The 16,012-nt window shown below is 41.9% G+C and overlaps 1 protein-coding gene across 1 annotated transcript; it reads right to left on the bottom strand.

The window, feature by feature from the left end:
* Window positions 1-779: 779 nt before the first annotated feature.
* LOC133110981 (hepatic triacylglycerol lipase-like) lies at window positions 780-13,140 on the bottom strand. The gene is made up of 9 exons (XM_061221107.1): window positions 12,875-13,140; window positions 11,086-11,273; window positions 9,957-10,136; window positions 7,926-8,043; window positions 6,987-7,220; window positions 5,669-5,911; window positions 4,815-4,929; window positions 3,564-3,782; window positions 780-1,487 (listed from the first exon to the last, which is right to left on the bottom strand). Exons 1-9 carry the CDS (start codon window positions 12,954-12,956, stop codon window positions 1,376-1,378), a joined length of 1,491 nt encoding a protein of 496 aa, XP_061077091.1. The 5' UTR covers window positions 12,957-13,140; the 3' UTR covers window positions 780-1,375.
* Window positions 13,141-16,012: the final 2,872 nt, after the last annotated feature.

Here is a 16,012-nt window from a genome sequence, read left to right as displayed (position 1 = left end):
AATAATTATTTTTTCATGCATACACGTTATTCTCAAGTCATGAAAGAAATACCGGGGGAAATCATGGCGTAACTTATATCTCTTAGCTGCAGTAATGGGATAGGAATATGACTGTGCTGCAATGGATAGTGCTCATCATCACATCTGTGTGTAGGGTCCATCTCCACAACCGCTGCTTCCCAACGGTCGGGCTGGGAGAAAACCATGAATGCTTTGGGAACAAACTCAGTGCAGTAAGGGTCTCGGTGTACTTATACAGCATACAGTAGACATACTTCTTCAACTCCTGCTTCAATAAACCTGTTCCGAGAACAACTTGGCTGTACTGTGAGTGGGAGAATTTATTCGGCAACTACCCACAAACACTCATGCAACAAGCTTCCCTTGAGCTGGGTCTGCATTAGCAAGAGGTAAATCAAGCCAAAAGAAAGCTATGTCGCTGTTGTCTGTTTGAAGGGGTTACTACAGAAATGTCAGGTGCAGTGAATGCGGAGGAGATGGTTTGGAGCAGTGGTTCCTATACCTCTGCTCACATGCCCACTACTGGATCCAGGTCTGTGATGTGTTCCACCTCAAACTCACCTGATACAACTGGTCAAACTCTTGACTATTTGTGTCAGGTGTGCATGAGGTGCAACACATCAAATGCCTGGATTTGGCTGGGGATATCTGTGGAGAGGTTAGGGAACCACCAGTTTAGAGGATTCTTGTATTGGTTGGCACATACAAAGAGCTCCGGTTGATGTCAACAGTGAAACTTTCAAAGACATGTTCACAGATTTTTCATTTTAACTTTTTAGTTTATTCTTGGTTTTGTGGATTATGACACAGCGAATGCTTCTAGCTCTGGCTAATGCTTGAAATTGTGGGTCTCATTCACCAAAGGCAACAGACCATCAATGTGGAAAAGTGCTTTTTGTGCAGAAAGCCAGGCGATACCAGATTTCTAAGCACCAGCGGTGGGAATTTGTGCACTCGCATGAGCGTTTCCTCTGTCTGACAAAAGTTTAATCTTGCTTGGATGCAGCTGATTTTACTGTATCTTACTGAGTCAGGTCTTCAGCCTACTCTGCCCCCTTTAAAATGAGCTTAATCCAGTATAAATGCACACTTATACCTGAGCCTGCAGCACAAGCCTTTGTCTTTATAATGTTTTATGTGTGTGTGTGTGAACATATAAATACACACAAAATATTACCTTTCAAAAACACATATACATATCGATAGTAATTGTATTTTGTAAAATATTGTTCACACGAAATATGAACCTCCAGAGGATCCTTGTGGAAGGAGAAATTTTAATTCAGACAGTTTTTGTTTCTTGAATCGAGTCGCCCTGTTCTTTACTGGCGTCCTTTATAAAAGTCCACAGGAATCAGCTGTACACTCTCCCGTGTCTTCTGCGACCCCTTTCACAGCGCACAAACACTTTTTCTTGCGACGGTGGAATGTGTTTTTCTTCTTCCGTCTGTGCACAGAATGACGTCCTGTGAAAAAATATTTTTAAATGAATCAGATACTTGATATTTTAACGAAGTCAGACTGAAAGTCACAAATGACAAAACTCAAAATTAATAGTCCTATTATTCATATTTTCTATTTTAAAAGAAAAAAATAATTGTATACCTGTTTGTGCTACTTTACTATATTGACATTTGTTTTATATCTACTGTATATATGCAACTGAATACATTCTACACTAGAGGGTGCTGAGTACACGTTTTTAGTACATTTTTGGGCAAGCTGTAAACTGTCTGTTTTTGCTCATTTAGTTTAATTGATTCAAACCTTTCATGTCATGTTTTATTTTAGATATTTATGTGTGATGTGTTTGTTTCAGACGGTGTGGGATTCCCCATGTTGAAAATACAGTATATATGCCAACCCAGAGGGTTTCTAAATAACACACACCATGCCATTTGGATGAATTATGGCATGAAATTAGAATTTAGAAGATTACCGTGGCATATAGATCTCAAACTTTGACGGGTATACAGTATGTGGTGGCCTACCCCCCTGTTTCTCATATACAATAATTCTTGGCACACTGATTTATTTTTGGCACAGAGACAAGACCAAATAAAGAGGCAGTGATACAGGGGCGGAGCTTGTGTGTCAGTGACAAAGACTGTGTAGATGAGCCGAGAGACGAACTCATGCTAAAAATACCTATCATTAGCATATCATATTTCATCCATGTTTTCAAACCAATGTGTGATTTTCATTTGTTTTAGTTTGGCAGTAGAGCAAATGACACGTTAATGTTGTAAGTAAAACTACTTTATAAAAAATACTTTATTTGAATCTGTTTGTAATTGTGCTAAGCATGGGTTTGTTGGAAACTTTGTTTTTGACGACTAATCACATGATTGGCCTGCTTTGGACTGGGCTTTGATCTATCGTGATTACCTTATTGTATAAAATTCGAGAGAATGCTTGAATATAATTGAGTGGTGCACAAAAAAAAGAAAAGTAAAAAAGGAGCAACTGGGAAAGCAACAAAACTGCCAAAGGTAGAGCCTTTTTTTTTTACTAGAAACAGCCTTGTGTGCACTGCGTTCTCAATGTCACCATATTAGTAACTGCCGCAACAGCGAAACGCTCTTTCTCAAAACTAAAAACAAAACACAAAACTGCATAAGGAGCAGAATGGGACAAGAGAGTCGGTTGTACATACTTAAAATCTAAAATGACAAGAGCCCGAAATTTGCACCTGTCAAGCTTGGGGGATGATTTCACGGACCGCAAGTTGCACTGGATGTCCTTTTCAATGAGTGAGCAGAATTTTTGCTTTTTACCGTTAAGCCATTGTTAATCAGAAAGAGTAATGTAGTATTATGATGTTGTCTCGCATCTGTTTGCACCATTACTGCTATCTGGTTAGAGCTTATCCCTGTGTTTTGTTCACTGTGGTTCTGAATTGCTGGTGCATGCGCACTGCAAGTATGCGTGAAGGGGAGGGGGGCCCGGACTATAATTTGCACCGGGGCGGGGCCGGCACTGCAATGATACGACCTGTACATCAAACAGAAGATTATTGCGTCGTCCTCCCCGTTCAGGAGTATGTGCATTTTCACAAGCTACACATTTCCCTTGCCTTTAACGCGCTTATGTAACTAAGGCTGCATTATGCCATGTCAGAGTTGGTTGCATAATGTTTCTCTCCAGGGGAGAAACACACCTTTCATCAGCAACTAAAGCCTGGTGCACTCTACAGGACATGTCAGATCCCAACCAATATTCACAATGTGGGAGACCCCACACATAACAACAGATTTCACTACTTTCTTGTCTTTCAGAACGCACATACAACGGTTGGGCTAAGATAATGCATCACACACTTAATGTTTACACTCACAATCAATCTCTCAAATCAATCCTGTCTCTCACAAGATGGGATTTTTCAGAAACTCTCGTGACCCAACGTGACAACAAGTGTTGTGCTTCCCAGTCATCTCGCCTCTCATTGGCTATAACCAAACCACCAATGAATGCGCTCTAGCAATTGTGGCTCTGTTTTGGCCTAACCCCGGCTCAAAGGGAGCATCTTTAACGGGACATACTTCTTCTGTGTTTCTCCTGACTTGACGCAGATCTTTCCCACAGTCAGCTCTGGGGCCTTCGCCATCTTGCTCCAGGGAATGATGGTCTGCATCTTATTCCACAAGTTTGCCCACACAGCGCTGCCTTCCCAGTGGAATCTCAGCATCAGCAGCTCGCCGATGTCTGAGTCCAGCGTGATCAGGAAGGTGTAGGTCTTGTTACCGGAGATCTCTTCCACACTGAGAGAGACGGAGCAACAGAGATAGAGAATTACACACAGGATAAAGGTTAAAAAGCACTTCTCGCTAAATGAAAAAAAAAAAAAAACGATACTTGTATTTGTTTGGCCTGTCCTTCACTAAGACTGGCTCCACTGAGCGGATTTCATCCTGCCGTGGTATAGATGTTGTTTACACTGGTGTCATTGAGGGCATGTAGGCATTGTGGTTTTTTTTTTTTTCCCCTTCCGTTTTCCTACACAACTGGTGTAATTAAAGCTATATTGAAGTGGAAACCTCACAGTTCCGCCCCGGAGTAACCCCCGTCTGGCGTGCACGGTGAACGCACACATGCTGCTGCGCGTGGCGCGATAACGATCACTCGCTTCGATCGCTGCTAATATGGGAAATGCGTGTGCTCGGGCGGCGCTCCGCTCCCGTCTGCCTGCCGAAAAGCGCAGCGGCAGGCTGTGGCCTCCTCCGCCCTGGGGCCCTGCAGGATCGACCGGGTATTCTGGGAGAGCTCTGACCTCCCCCTCCAATCCAACGGGAGGAAGCAGAGCCGGGCTCCCCGCCTCCAGCACACACCGCTACAGTCCTGTACCTCTGCGCGGCTCTGTGCTGCTCAGGGTGGTGTGCACAGGACATGGTAGGGCAGCCAGCCAGGTGCATAGTTGTCTTTCAGAGAAAGCCCCGTCTCTTGCGTTGCCCACACGTGGACTATCAAAGCTTCCCTTTCAAAATGATTCTTAAAATTTTAAAGATTCAATTATTCAGGCCCCCAGCTGTTTGATTTGCTATCATTCAACGGGCACTTTGCTCTTCTTCTGTGGTAAAGGGTGTAAAGGGTGAGACCAGGGGCTGCTTCCATTGTAGTAATTCTAGCTACTGTCTGCAGAGCTGCTGCCACTGTAAACTGTTCCATAACAGCACACATTTCTGCTGTTTTTACTGAGTAAACCCAGCTGTGGCCACATACTGGAAAACAGCACTATGCTGTCTGATCTTTGGGGAGGTCAGAGGTCAGTGGACAGTCCTACAGAGGGGACTCACAAAGTGATGGGCAGGTTCTCATTCTCGTGCTTGGTCCCAATGAGAGAGATGGTCAGGGAGGGTTCAATGCGCTCGATCTGGTTCAGGAATTGAATCTTGAATTGATAGTGATAGACTGCAGGGAAGAAAGAAACTAATCAAATTCTCTTGGAAGCCATTTACACACATACACATATAATATTTATCAAATGGGGAATGTCCTTCTAAGGGACATATGTTAAACTGGCTAATATACACATGATAAATGAAGTATTGTAAGAATAACTGCGTGATAAATTAGTGAGTGGTCAAATGTTGCTGTGGTTGAGTGATTATTTAAGTATATTACAGTTAATCTCCTCTGAAGCCTGAGTGAGATCATGGCATGGCCACAGGCAGTAAGGGTATAAGGCTAATCCATAATGTAATTTTGGAAACGAAACATTGCAAATGCTAATTTACCAACTGAATTTTTTTCGTCACGCTCCACTGTACTGTATGTACTTGTCTGAGCATGTATATATAGTGCAGATAAAATAAGCGCCTATGTTGCATTTTAATGAGATGTAAGTAACTGCTTTGAGAGTAACACCATCTCTAGTATCATGCACGTCACAATGTTGAAATGCCTGTCTGACAGGCAGGGGTGCTGCCATGAACAAATCGTTGGGCCCCACCAGCCCATCCCTGTGCAATTACAGCACCATTTTCTGTCAGCCGGGGCCCTGGGAATCATCCTACCCACCCACCCACCCCCACACACACACACGCACAGAACCCCTGCCGGCCAGACTCCTGTGTAGAGCTGCGCCATCCTGTGGCTGGGGGGGGGGGGGGGGGGGGGGGAGGGTCTCGGGGAGTGCCCTCGAGCTGACCTTTGTAGGGCATGCGGGAGCGCGTTTTCAGGAAGAGCTTCCTGCTGGTGGCGGTGCGCACGCGGTTGATGTTGTAGCCCAGCGTGTTGCAGCGGTTCTTCCTGCAGTCCAGGCACACGCCCTTGTCGAAGGAGCCGTCGTCGCTGCAGCGGTAGGCTGTGCTCTGCTTGTCCCCGTGCAGCAGCGAGTCGATGAACAGGTGGACCGAGCGCTCGTGGGCACACTTCACCGTCTGCTGGAAGCCTGCCCGCGGAGGAGGAGAGAGCGTGCACGTGTTTAACTGATCACAGCCCAAATAAAAATGCCTCGAAAGGTTTATATGAATAGACACCTAGATGTGCGCATGTGTGTGTGGAGGATTAGGGTATGCGAGACATTTCAGAATGTATGAAGTTTTTTTATGATAGTTTGTATGTATGTTTTTCATTTTCTTATTTTCACTTCAGATTTAGATTAATCAATATTGCAGCTTACTTCCCCATTAAACAGCCTTCATTAAAGAGGTACACTATATGGTCATAATATATTATTTTAGAGTAAATATAGCTGTAATATATTTACACTGGAATCATAGAATCAGCGCAGTAGAAGTTTAGATCTTACACAACATTTTTCAGTTATCAGACACAGCTCATTTCCAATCAATTTACTGTCAGGCCATCTGCTATGACATACAGTGGGCCAACATTCATAAAATGAGCATTATATTGCAGCTGCATTTTATAACATTTAGTTTAAAGTGTACAGTTTGTTCAAGTTTTATTTGAGACAGTAAGGTGTGTACTTTGTACTAGGTTTACACCACTGGTAAAGTTCAACTTGGCCACAGCAAAAAAACTACAATACTACTGCTTAATATTTGTAAAAAAATAAATAGATTGAGAACCCTTCAAATGTTGTTGAACAATAGAGCGAAGAAAAATCCCATTGCAGTGACAGCTTGTTTTCCATGTAAAACAGACCAATATTACATGCCCATATGATATTCTTTGCTTGTGTGTTATTTAGCTAAAATAAATCACAATTTAATTTCTCCCATGAGCTCTCTACCTTGAGTTCCATCTGTAAGTACCTGTTTGTAGGTATCATCCAATCAATGCCTGTGTGGAGTTATTAATCAGTAACTACATGTGGGTGCTTTTGACAATATTGTGTGACTGCCCTTTAGATGAACTGTAATCAACTAATTTTTTAAAGAAACATACAGAGGTCAAACTGTTGTCCCGTACAGTAGATAATGATTCTGGAGCAGATGAAATTCCGCAGATATTTATGTTTAAAAGTAGACATTTTGTTGCTATTTCCGTGACGCACATACCCAGCAGCCCATACTCTGATAAGTGTTCATACAGGTTCTTGAAGTGGCACCCGGGTTGGAAGGCGCCCCCGTTAGGGTAGAAGTCAAAGTGAGCCACCGGCTGCTTAATGCCCACGCTCAGGCCCAGGTGCTCCTGGGTAAAGGTGTGGATGGCGTCCACAAATACAGCATCGTCGGGAGACAGCCTGTCAGTGCCGGACATCCCCTCAAACAGGGGGCCTGCTGGGTCCAGGCCTGGAGAGACAACAGGTAGTGAACAGGAAAGCGAACAGGTAGTACAGCAAGGTGGTGATCTAAGGGATTGGGAATCATGCAGCAGAGACTAAGTAGACAAAATTGGATACAGGTGCATTTTTACAGATGAAAATGTCTAAAATGTTTGGCTCTCATTAATAAAAAATAAAAAAAGTTACTCAGAATTTCACAAGGCAAACATCCGGTTATTTTCAGCCCTGATATGGTCAAATGAACCCATTTAAAGCCTAATTTCAACTCAGCCAAAGTCAACTCAGATTTCTGTGAATCAGGGTGAGGCTGGCAGTTATCCTACTGAGTTGCAACAGATTTTTGGCTTTTGAACAATAAAACAGAAAATTGACAAACATGTTATCTCGCAGGACCAGAACAAATGACGTGTGTTTTGTTTTAAATGCCTCTTGCTCATCATTTGCTACAGCCAATGATTGGAGGGCAAGCATCACCAGATACTTTGGCAAACGGAGTTCATTCATGAATCATTGATTCTGAGCTCTGATGTTAAGGTGCGTTTTGAAAATGGCACATTCAAGTAAACTTTGATAAAGCAATGGCATTATTTGAGGACATAATATGGCTTTTTAAATGACTGTTTAAAATGACCTGTAATACAGAAATATGGTTACACTGAAATTGAACTGTTACATTTTCATTAGCATTGATGCAGTACATCAGGTGTCCCACCTGTGATCCTTCCAATTTTGCTGGATCCAGTCAAGTGGCTGCCAGCAAACCCTGAGACATGGGCACCCAAACTATAGCCAATCAGATGAACCTTCTCTGGGGCAAAGTGAGAATGCTCCTGTCAATAAAAGCACAACTTTCAGACACTAAGTCCCAGATTTAAGCATTAGAAAAAGTACTTTCAGGTGTTTTAACATGATGCATAGCCATAAGCATAAGAAAGAGAGTAACTCCTTAAAGGAGTAACATGGTGGTTGGTCACACATTCTCGGGTTTTCTATGCAATTTGCACAAGAGAGCATTGAAGAGACACAATGAGAGTATTAAATATATCCGTTCTTTAGTTTTGGAGAAATAAGCGTTTTAAATGTATTGTCCTATTTTCAGCCGATTGAGAATGTTCTCCTTGTAGTATGTCACACGAGGATAACCACTCCCCTTCCCTCCCCTATAGACTTATGACCCACAGTTTGCACCGCTGGCCTACTGGAAAGTTGGGGCACGTCATAGCTAATTCACAGTTGTTATTATCACGTCCAGAGAGTTTGGGTGATTTCCTGGTATTGATCACCTAGTCAAACTACTTTGAACATAGCACCTTTGGTATCAGACCACCCAATTTTTAGGTGAGCATAAGTATTGGAACATATTTAAGTAAATTAGTAAATAACACAATATTTGGTTGCATATCCCTTGCTTGCAATAACTGTGTCAAGCCTGCAACCCTCTGACATCACCAAACTGTTGCATTCTTCTTTTGTGATGCTTTTTCAGGCTTTTACTGCAGCTTCTTTCGGTTGTTTGTTTCAGGGGCTTTTCCCTTCAATTCCCTCTTCAAGGGGGGGAAATGCATGCCCTACTGGGTTAAGGTGTGGTGATTGACTTGGCCAGCCTAAAACTTCTTCTCCCAAATGAAGTCTTATTTCGTGTTGCCAGTGTGCTCCCAAATAGTTTAGACGCATTTCTCCGTAAATTAGTACACAAAATGTTTTTGTAGACTTCTGAATTCATCCTGCTGCTACCATCATGAGTTAAATCATCAATAAAGATGACTGACCCCAAACCTTGCTTCACAGATGAGCTTGTATGTTTTTATTCCCTATTTTCTCTACACTTTCCATCACTTTGGTTGAGATTAATCTTGGTCTGATCAGTCCATAAATCTTTGTTCCCGAACTTTTGTGGCTCATCTCTGTACTTCTTTGCAAATTGTAATCTCGCCTTCTGATTCTTACGACTGATGAGTTGTTTGTATCTTGTGGTATAGCATCTATATTGCTGCTCTCTAAGTCTTTCCTTCAACGGTTGATTTAGACATCTTCACCCCTGCCCTGTGGAGATTGTCTTTGATGTCACTGACTGATGTTTTGGGGGTTTTCTTCACAGCTCACACAATGTTTCTGTCATCAATTGCTGTTGTTTTCCTTGGTCGACCTGTCCGATGTCTGCTCAGTATGCCAGCAGTTTCTTTCTTTTTCAAGACATTCTGAGTGGTTGTAGAAGCTCTCTTCAATGCTTGTGCAATATCTCCCCTGTTTTCTAAGCTTCAAAATGGCTTGCTTTTTCCCCAAATACAGCTCTCTTGTCTTCATGTTGGTTTATTTTTTCTAACACAAATGCAGTCTTCACAGGCAAAACCCAAGGCTAAAACTTAGAGTAGACATTCAGTAGTATTTATTGCTTAACCAATCAATCTAACAGGACACATCTTGGCAACAAGAAACACCTGTCCGTCACATGTTCCGTGAGATCGGTCATCTCATGTACATCTTTTGACCTCAAACTCAATTGTCTTCAGTGTATAGCTAAGATAAAAAAGGAATTGACCTATCTGTTCCAATATTTTGGCAGGGACTGTAGATTGGATCACAGAACAGAAAGTCCTACAATGGGGCATTAAGCCCCTGGCACCATGGCAGAATTGGTACAGTACAGTATGGGTGTAGAGCTGGCCACCCTATGGACAACATCACCTGGCCCTAAGTTTACCAGCACCGGGCTATGGGCCGATGGGGGTGTTGGGTTCCTCACCTCGAGCCACTGCAGAAGTTGGCCGATCTCTCGTCCCACCACTCTGGTGTTTTGTGCTGCAATGGGGTAGTGCCGGTGGGCCAGGAAAAGCCAGTCAATGATCATCACATTAACGTCCCTCAGAGAGGACTTCAGGATCCCGGCCAGCTGGGGCACCCAAGGTTCCATCAACCCGTCCACCTGTACCCAAAACGCCCAAATTCAGTCATCCTACCACAGCCTCTATTTTCATTGTGGAATATATCTATATAATCTGGCACATTGTTAGTGACTTAAAAAATTACACATTTTGAAATGATCATATTTTACCCTAGAAATATTGGTAACACTTTACAACGACGGTACCATGAATTGGCATGAACTAATGTACTAACTAACTACTGCCGAATTAATATGTAACGTTTCAGCTTTTTTTATGTAGAAAAACGGCTTCAAAGTGTTGTCGCGAGATGGCAGTTAAGTGAGGCTGGGAGACCGACACTGGGCTAACGAAACTCTGGGGCTATACCTTGTCATCGTATGTATAAAACTATATTTTTACTCTGAACATTTACTCTTCACATTAAGACATACAGACCACGAAAGCGAATACATTTGAGTAAAATCCTATGAAACCGAATAGCTAAGGCAGTTGATGTGGTTGTTAGTGGTTGTGAATGGTGGCAAACTGACTAGCCTCCTAACTCCCTTGCTACCTCGTCGTTTTACCTTTTAAACATTTAAAACTATAGCTATTTTAGAAATGAATTTGACATTGAGACATATTAATTATGAAAGCCAAGACATTAAAGTGGTCGCTAGTGGTCGTGATTGTGTAACTGCATGGTGACTGGCTAACCCCTCCAAAGGTTGATTGCTAATTGGTCATGATTAATTGCTGTATTTATACATCAATTGATTCATGTCATTAACTACATTAGTTAATCCCAATTCATGTTTCCTTACTGTAAAGTGTGCCCGCAATATTTACTGGGCTACCACTGCTCACATTCAAACCGAAACTCCTGTGAGAGCAGGTTTTATGCATGTGGCCAGTGCCACGGTAAACCTTTAATCTCCGTCTTGTTTCTGTGGCAGTCAAGCTGCTGGGGACCTGTGCTTAATGGGTGAACAGCAGTGCCTCCCGTACCGACCATCCATGGATGATGATGATTAAGGGGTTGCTCGCATTGAAGCTACAGGACTCCAGTGTCTGAGGCTGAAAAGGCAGGACTGTGCAGGCTTCCTCCACTGAGTCTCCGTCGGAATACAGCTGGAAGCTGGATCTGTGAACGTACGGGGCCTTCATTCTTACTTTTCCATTTGGTTCTCTGTTGTCTGAGGAAAAGGAAACGATCTTTCAATAATTGTATTTGTTGTGACAAGTTAAAGAATCATGTCATAATTTATAATATAGTATATAAAAGTATATATTTTTCCCATTGCAGCCATTGTCTCTCATTACAACTGCGGATAGAATGTCATTTACAAAATACAGCTGTTGGATGGCAGCTTGTTAGTGAGTTTGTCTGTCTGTAGCTATTCAGCAATAATGTGGTTATTTGCTGCCTGTCAATGTATTGTTGGTATGAAGTGATATCTATTGCTCTGTTCTGTAAAAAATGCCAAATCAGCTATTCAGCTTCTCTGAATGCTTATGAACTCCATGGCATGCCCACAGATCAGATAACCAGCGAGTTAATAGAATTATAGGGAGGAATTTAAACATCTGAGTAGAAAAGATCAAGAGTTGATCAAATTCTGACATTCCTCCTAAGCAGGTTCATATATTAGCTTGTGCAAATACAACAATTATTATCAGTGTATCAGTTCAAAGAACCTCCCCTGAGTCAGCAATATACAGTGCTGCTTGTTTTTCTTTGTTTCTGAAACAGCTAAAACTGTAAAAATGTGTAATACAGCAGGTTTAATGATAAGGCTGTCCTTTTGTTTGTCAACTCAGATTGAGACACTATTCAGTTCCCGTGGTTTTCAACTTGTTTCTACAGTATTACCACATATTCATAGTGGTATATCGTTCAATGTACTTATGAATAGAAACTGCCTATTTAACTTCTCTCCACAGCTATACATGTTGTGTAGTTCGTTACCACCGAACTCATTTAAACTATGTAGCAGTAAAGCACCCCAAGATGATGGTGATAAACCCAATGGGTATTCGTGCACAAACACTATTGAGCTGTTCCATACATAAACAGTGTACATTTCAAGTCTCTTTTACTGTTTGCTCTCTGTTTGTTTGAATCTCTGGAGGAGAGAGTTATCTTGTCTCCCCCAGGCTGTGTCAATGTTCAGTTTAATGTTTAATGTCTGACATGCTCAGAAGCTAAAAGCTAGCCTTGAAAAAACAAATGGACTATTAAAATTTGATACGGTACATATTCTTATGTAGTGAATGTCCAATGTCTGTGTGTGAGCATTTTGAAAATTATATATGCGTTTCATTGAAACAACGTGGAATTAACTCCACACAGACTGTGGTTTCTGCTATGATGTTAATAATTAACCCAGGCCACTTTTTTCCCCAGGTATTTGGAAAATATGTTGAAGTCTTGAATTCAATGCAATCACATCACCTAAACCCCAAAAGTCATTTAGTTAATAGTTAGGCTATATAAAAGCATTGCTCCAAACAGAAATAGAACAGTCACAATGTACACCAGTGACAAATACTGTAAAATAAATATAAGGGGTCTATTTAATGGGGTCTATACCAATGTCTGTTACACATATCATTACCTTTCAAGTATCTGAATCCGGCACTAAATATCACTTAAAAAGAAGTCACCTGCTACAGCCAAACACAGAATCAAGCAGCTTATCTTCATCAAAAAGTGCTATTTCTTTTCCCAGAGGGCACAATTGAAACTTGTTTTGGATACGAAGAGACGCAGTTAAAGGCGTAGTGTTTCGCTCACCTATTCTGCTCCCTCTTGTCCTCCCTCCATCAGACAGGTGGTACACTGCCAGCAGGAGTATAAAACACCGCAGGGCTCCCATGGTGCTGCTGCAGACCTCCAAGGGAATCAACAAAACCCTCAGGATGGTGTAGGTAAGGAAGGCAGGTGGAAGGGAGTGGATAGTTTTGGGGAGGGGGAGGTGGTCAGGCTGGCAGTCAGCCCAAGGGGGTGCAGAACCTGCCGGGAGGTGAAGGGGAGGCTTGCGGTGCCGAAAGGTGAGGAGGAACGGTGTACACGCGGGGCAGAGGAGAAGGGAGGGGCAGGGGCTCCCTGGATTGGACCACACGACAGAAGGGCTGTGTGGGAGTGTGTTAAGGGAAGAGTTAATGAGACAGAGGGAGTCACAAATCTGACCTGTGTGCTTCGCAGTTTTACGCAAACATGAATTATGGGGATTAAAAACAACTTGGTGTTGAAGAAGTCTTCGTAAATGACTTTTACGAAGACTTCCTTTGACATGTTTTAGTCTCTTGTCTAGAAAACAAAAAAAAAGACAAAGTAAAAAGAACCCTAACCCTAACCCTGTATCTGTTGGCCTTGTGTGTAATATGTGCTTATCTGAAAGCCATATAGATTTACATTGTTGTGCAAAAAAAACACATGGAACATTCTTCAGCATGCTGTAGCTGGGAGAACTCATTCTAAGAGCTTTTTATCTCTTTATGCCTTGGGTGAGTTTGTCTATTTGACTGAAAGGTTTTGAATTAGCAAAGTTTGTGAAAATGTTTTTACATAACCACTGTTGCCCAAATAATTAATTTAGTGGTGAACACCTTAGCGCCGTGGAATATGTTTTATCTACAGAGCTTGAGGCACCATTGGATGTAGGTTGGGGAATGGCTCAGACATCCTGTCCTTGTGTGTGTGCGCGTGTGTGCGTGCGTGTGTGCGTGCGTGCGTGTGTGTCTTCAATGGATGCTGTTCCACATAAGCTTTTTCCAGTGACTTCCATAAATTACACCTACGCTTATTCCAGGAGTTCACTGGATATGCAAACAATGGTGGCTTTTATCTACCCATGTCCCCTGTTGTGGGATTCAACTGATAACCTTGAAGTCCCATGGGGTAATATTGTACCTTCTGCAAACTTTTTTTTGGTGCTCTGCCAATTCACACAGACGCTATAGCATCAAAGTAATTTGTGTGTTTTAACATATACTGAGACTTCCCCAAAAGCTTAGAGATGCTATAGAGAACAAATAAGTATTTATGCAAATTGGCAGAGCACTAAGAAAATACTAGCAATACAAAAATTGTATTTACTCAGTTGAATTCAGATCCATCATTTTCATGTTTGAGTAGGCTGAACTTACTGAATAGCTATAACAGTTTAATAAAATCTACCAGTGAATATAAATCTAGTGAAAATAAGAAATACTACCAGATATGTTGCCCCTTAAAAACAAATCACTGTACACTGAACCATGAAATAATTTGTCAACAGTTGAAAAGACAGTGTAAGCTAGTTATTTTTGTATTATTTAATGGATTCACTTTATTAAATGCATTGAGCATTAATTTACATTTAGTGTAAATAACATTTCATGTAAATCCAGCCATCTGGAAATCTTTAATCAATGGGAAAAAAAGATTTTCCTCTTCTGGTAAATTGCAGCTGCTAACATTCCTGGTTTCTGTTTTAGCCCAGCCCTACTACACCTAATTCAACTAATTAACTAATTATAGTCTTTAATCAAGACCTCGGTAAGTAGGAACGAGTGGCTTAGTGCTTGGCTGCATCCACATCAGCCGTGTTCGAATAAGCCTGGGAACCCCTGGTTTAGATCCAGCGGTCGTGAAGAGAGTTTAAGGGCCTATCTGTTATCACAGTGATAGTAAACATGAGAGGAAGGCAAACAGAGAGTACCTTTGGCTCTTCCGTCAGACACAAACAGGGCTTGTTTGTAGTACTCTGCAGGGTCCTGTGCATCTCTCAGACAGAAGCCAGTAGCCCTCAGCCCCTCATACACCTGCCAGCAGAGGTAGAAAATCCAGTCCAGAAAGTAAAAAACCCTCCCCAGTATTTTGTTCCAACCACTTAGATTTGGTAATAAGTCCAATTCTTCAGCAAGGAGCCAGAACTACTTAGTGAAATCAGCTGAGTTGATGGGTGGAAGAAACACATGGCAGGACTTTTCCTTTCTGACCACTGGACTTCACACCTCTGCCTGCCAGTGTCCCTGGAGGTTATCTGAGGGAGCAATGCTGCTCCCTATGGCAGAGAGTGTGAATCTGATTCCTCACTTATCACTGTCAATGCAATCATAATGAGAGATCAAGTATACATTCAGTGAGCACTTTATTGGGTATTTATTAGACTTACTGGTTTTCTCCTGTCACATTCCTGTCAGCTTTGACCAGTCTGGTCTGACCTCTCTCATTAACAAGGCGTTTCTGTCCGCAGAACTGCTGCTTACTGGATGTTTTTTGTTTTTCACACATTTTCTGCAAACACTAGAGACTGTTGTCCGTGAAAATCCCAGGAGATCAGCAGTTTCTGAGATACTCAAACCACCCTGTCTAGCACCAACAGTCAAAGTCACTTAGATCACATTTCTTCCCCATTCTGACATTTGGTCTGACAAACAACTGAACCCCTTGACCATGTCTGCATGCTTTTATGCATTTAGTTGCTGCCACACATTAAATTAAAGGCAAATTAAATGTTTGCATTAACAAGCTTGTGTACAGGTCTACCTAATAAAGTGGTCACTGAGTGTATATCAAATACTAATTGAACTGACTGATCAAAACTGAACAGGTATTCTCTAACAAGTCAGACATCACCCACAGTGCCGTCTGTTGCTGTACTGATTTAATGTAGTTGACATTAACCAAAGCTCAAGCCTGCTTCATCAGTCTTTTTTCTTTCTCATCATATCCGTCATTGGATGATCATGATTATTATTGTTCGTAGTAGTAGTAGTTGTTGGGTATTCTTGGGAATACTTTTGGAGACACAAATAGATGCTTCTTTCATACATTTCCTTTATCACTAACTTATTTAATGTCCAGGCCTACCCTTCACCTTTTGTTAATATAGTTAATCTTTTGTATTTAGATGACTCATCCTCATATCTGCTGAATCACCCATGC

The sequence above is a fragment of the Conger conger genome, chromosome 15, assembly GCF_963514075.1.
Source record: "Conger conger chromosome 15, fConCon1.1, whole genome shotgun sequence".
NCBI classification, from domain to species: Eukaryota; Metazoa; Chordata; class Actinopteri; order Anguilliformes; family Congridae; genus Conger; species Conger conger.
This window is presented reverse-complemented; position numbering and strand designations above follow the sequence as displayed.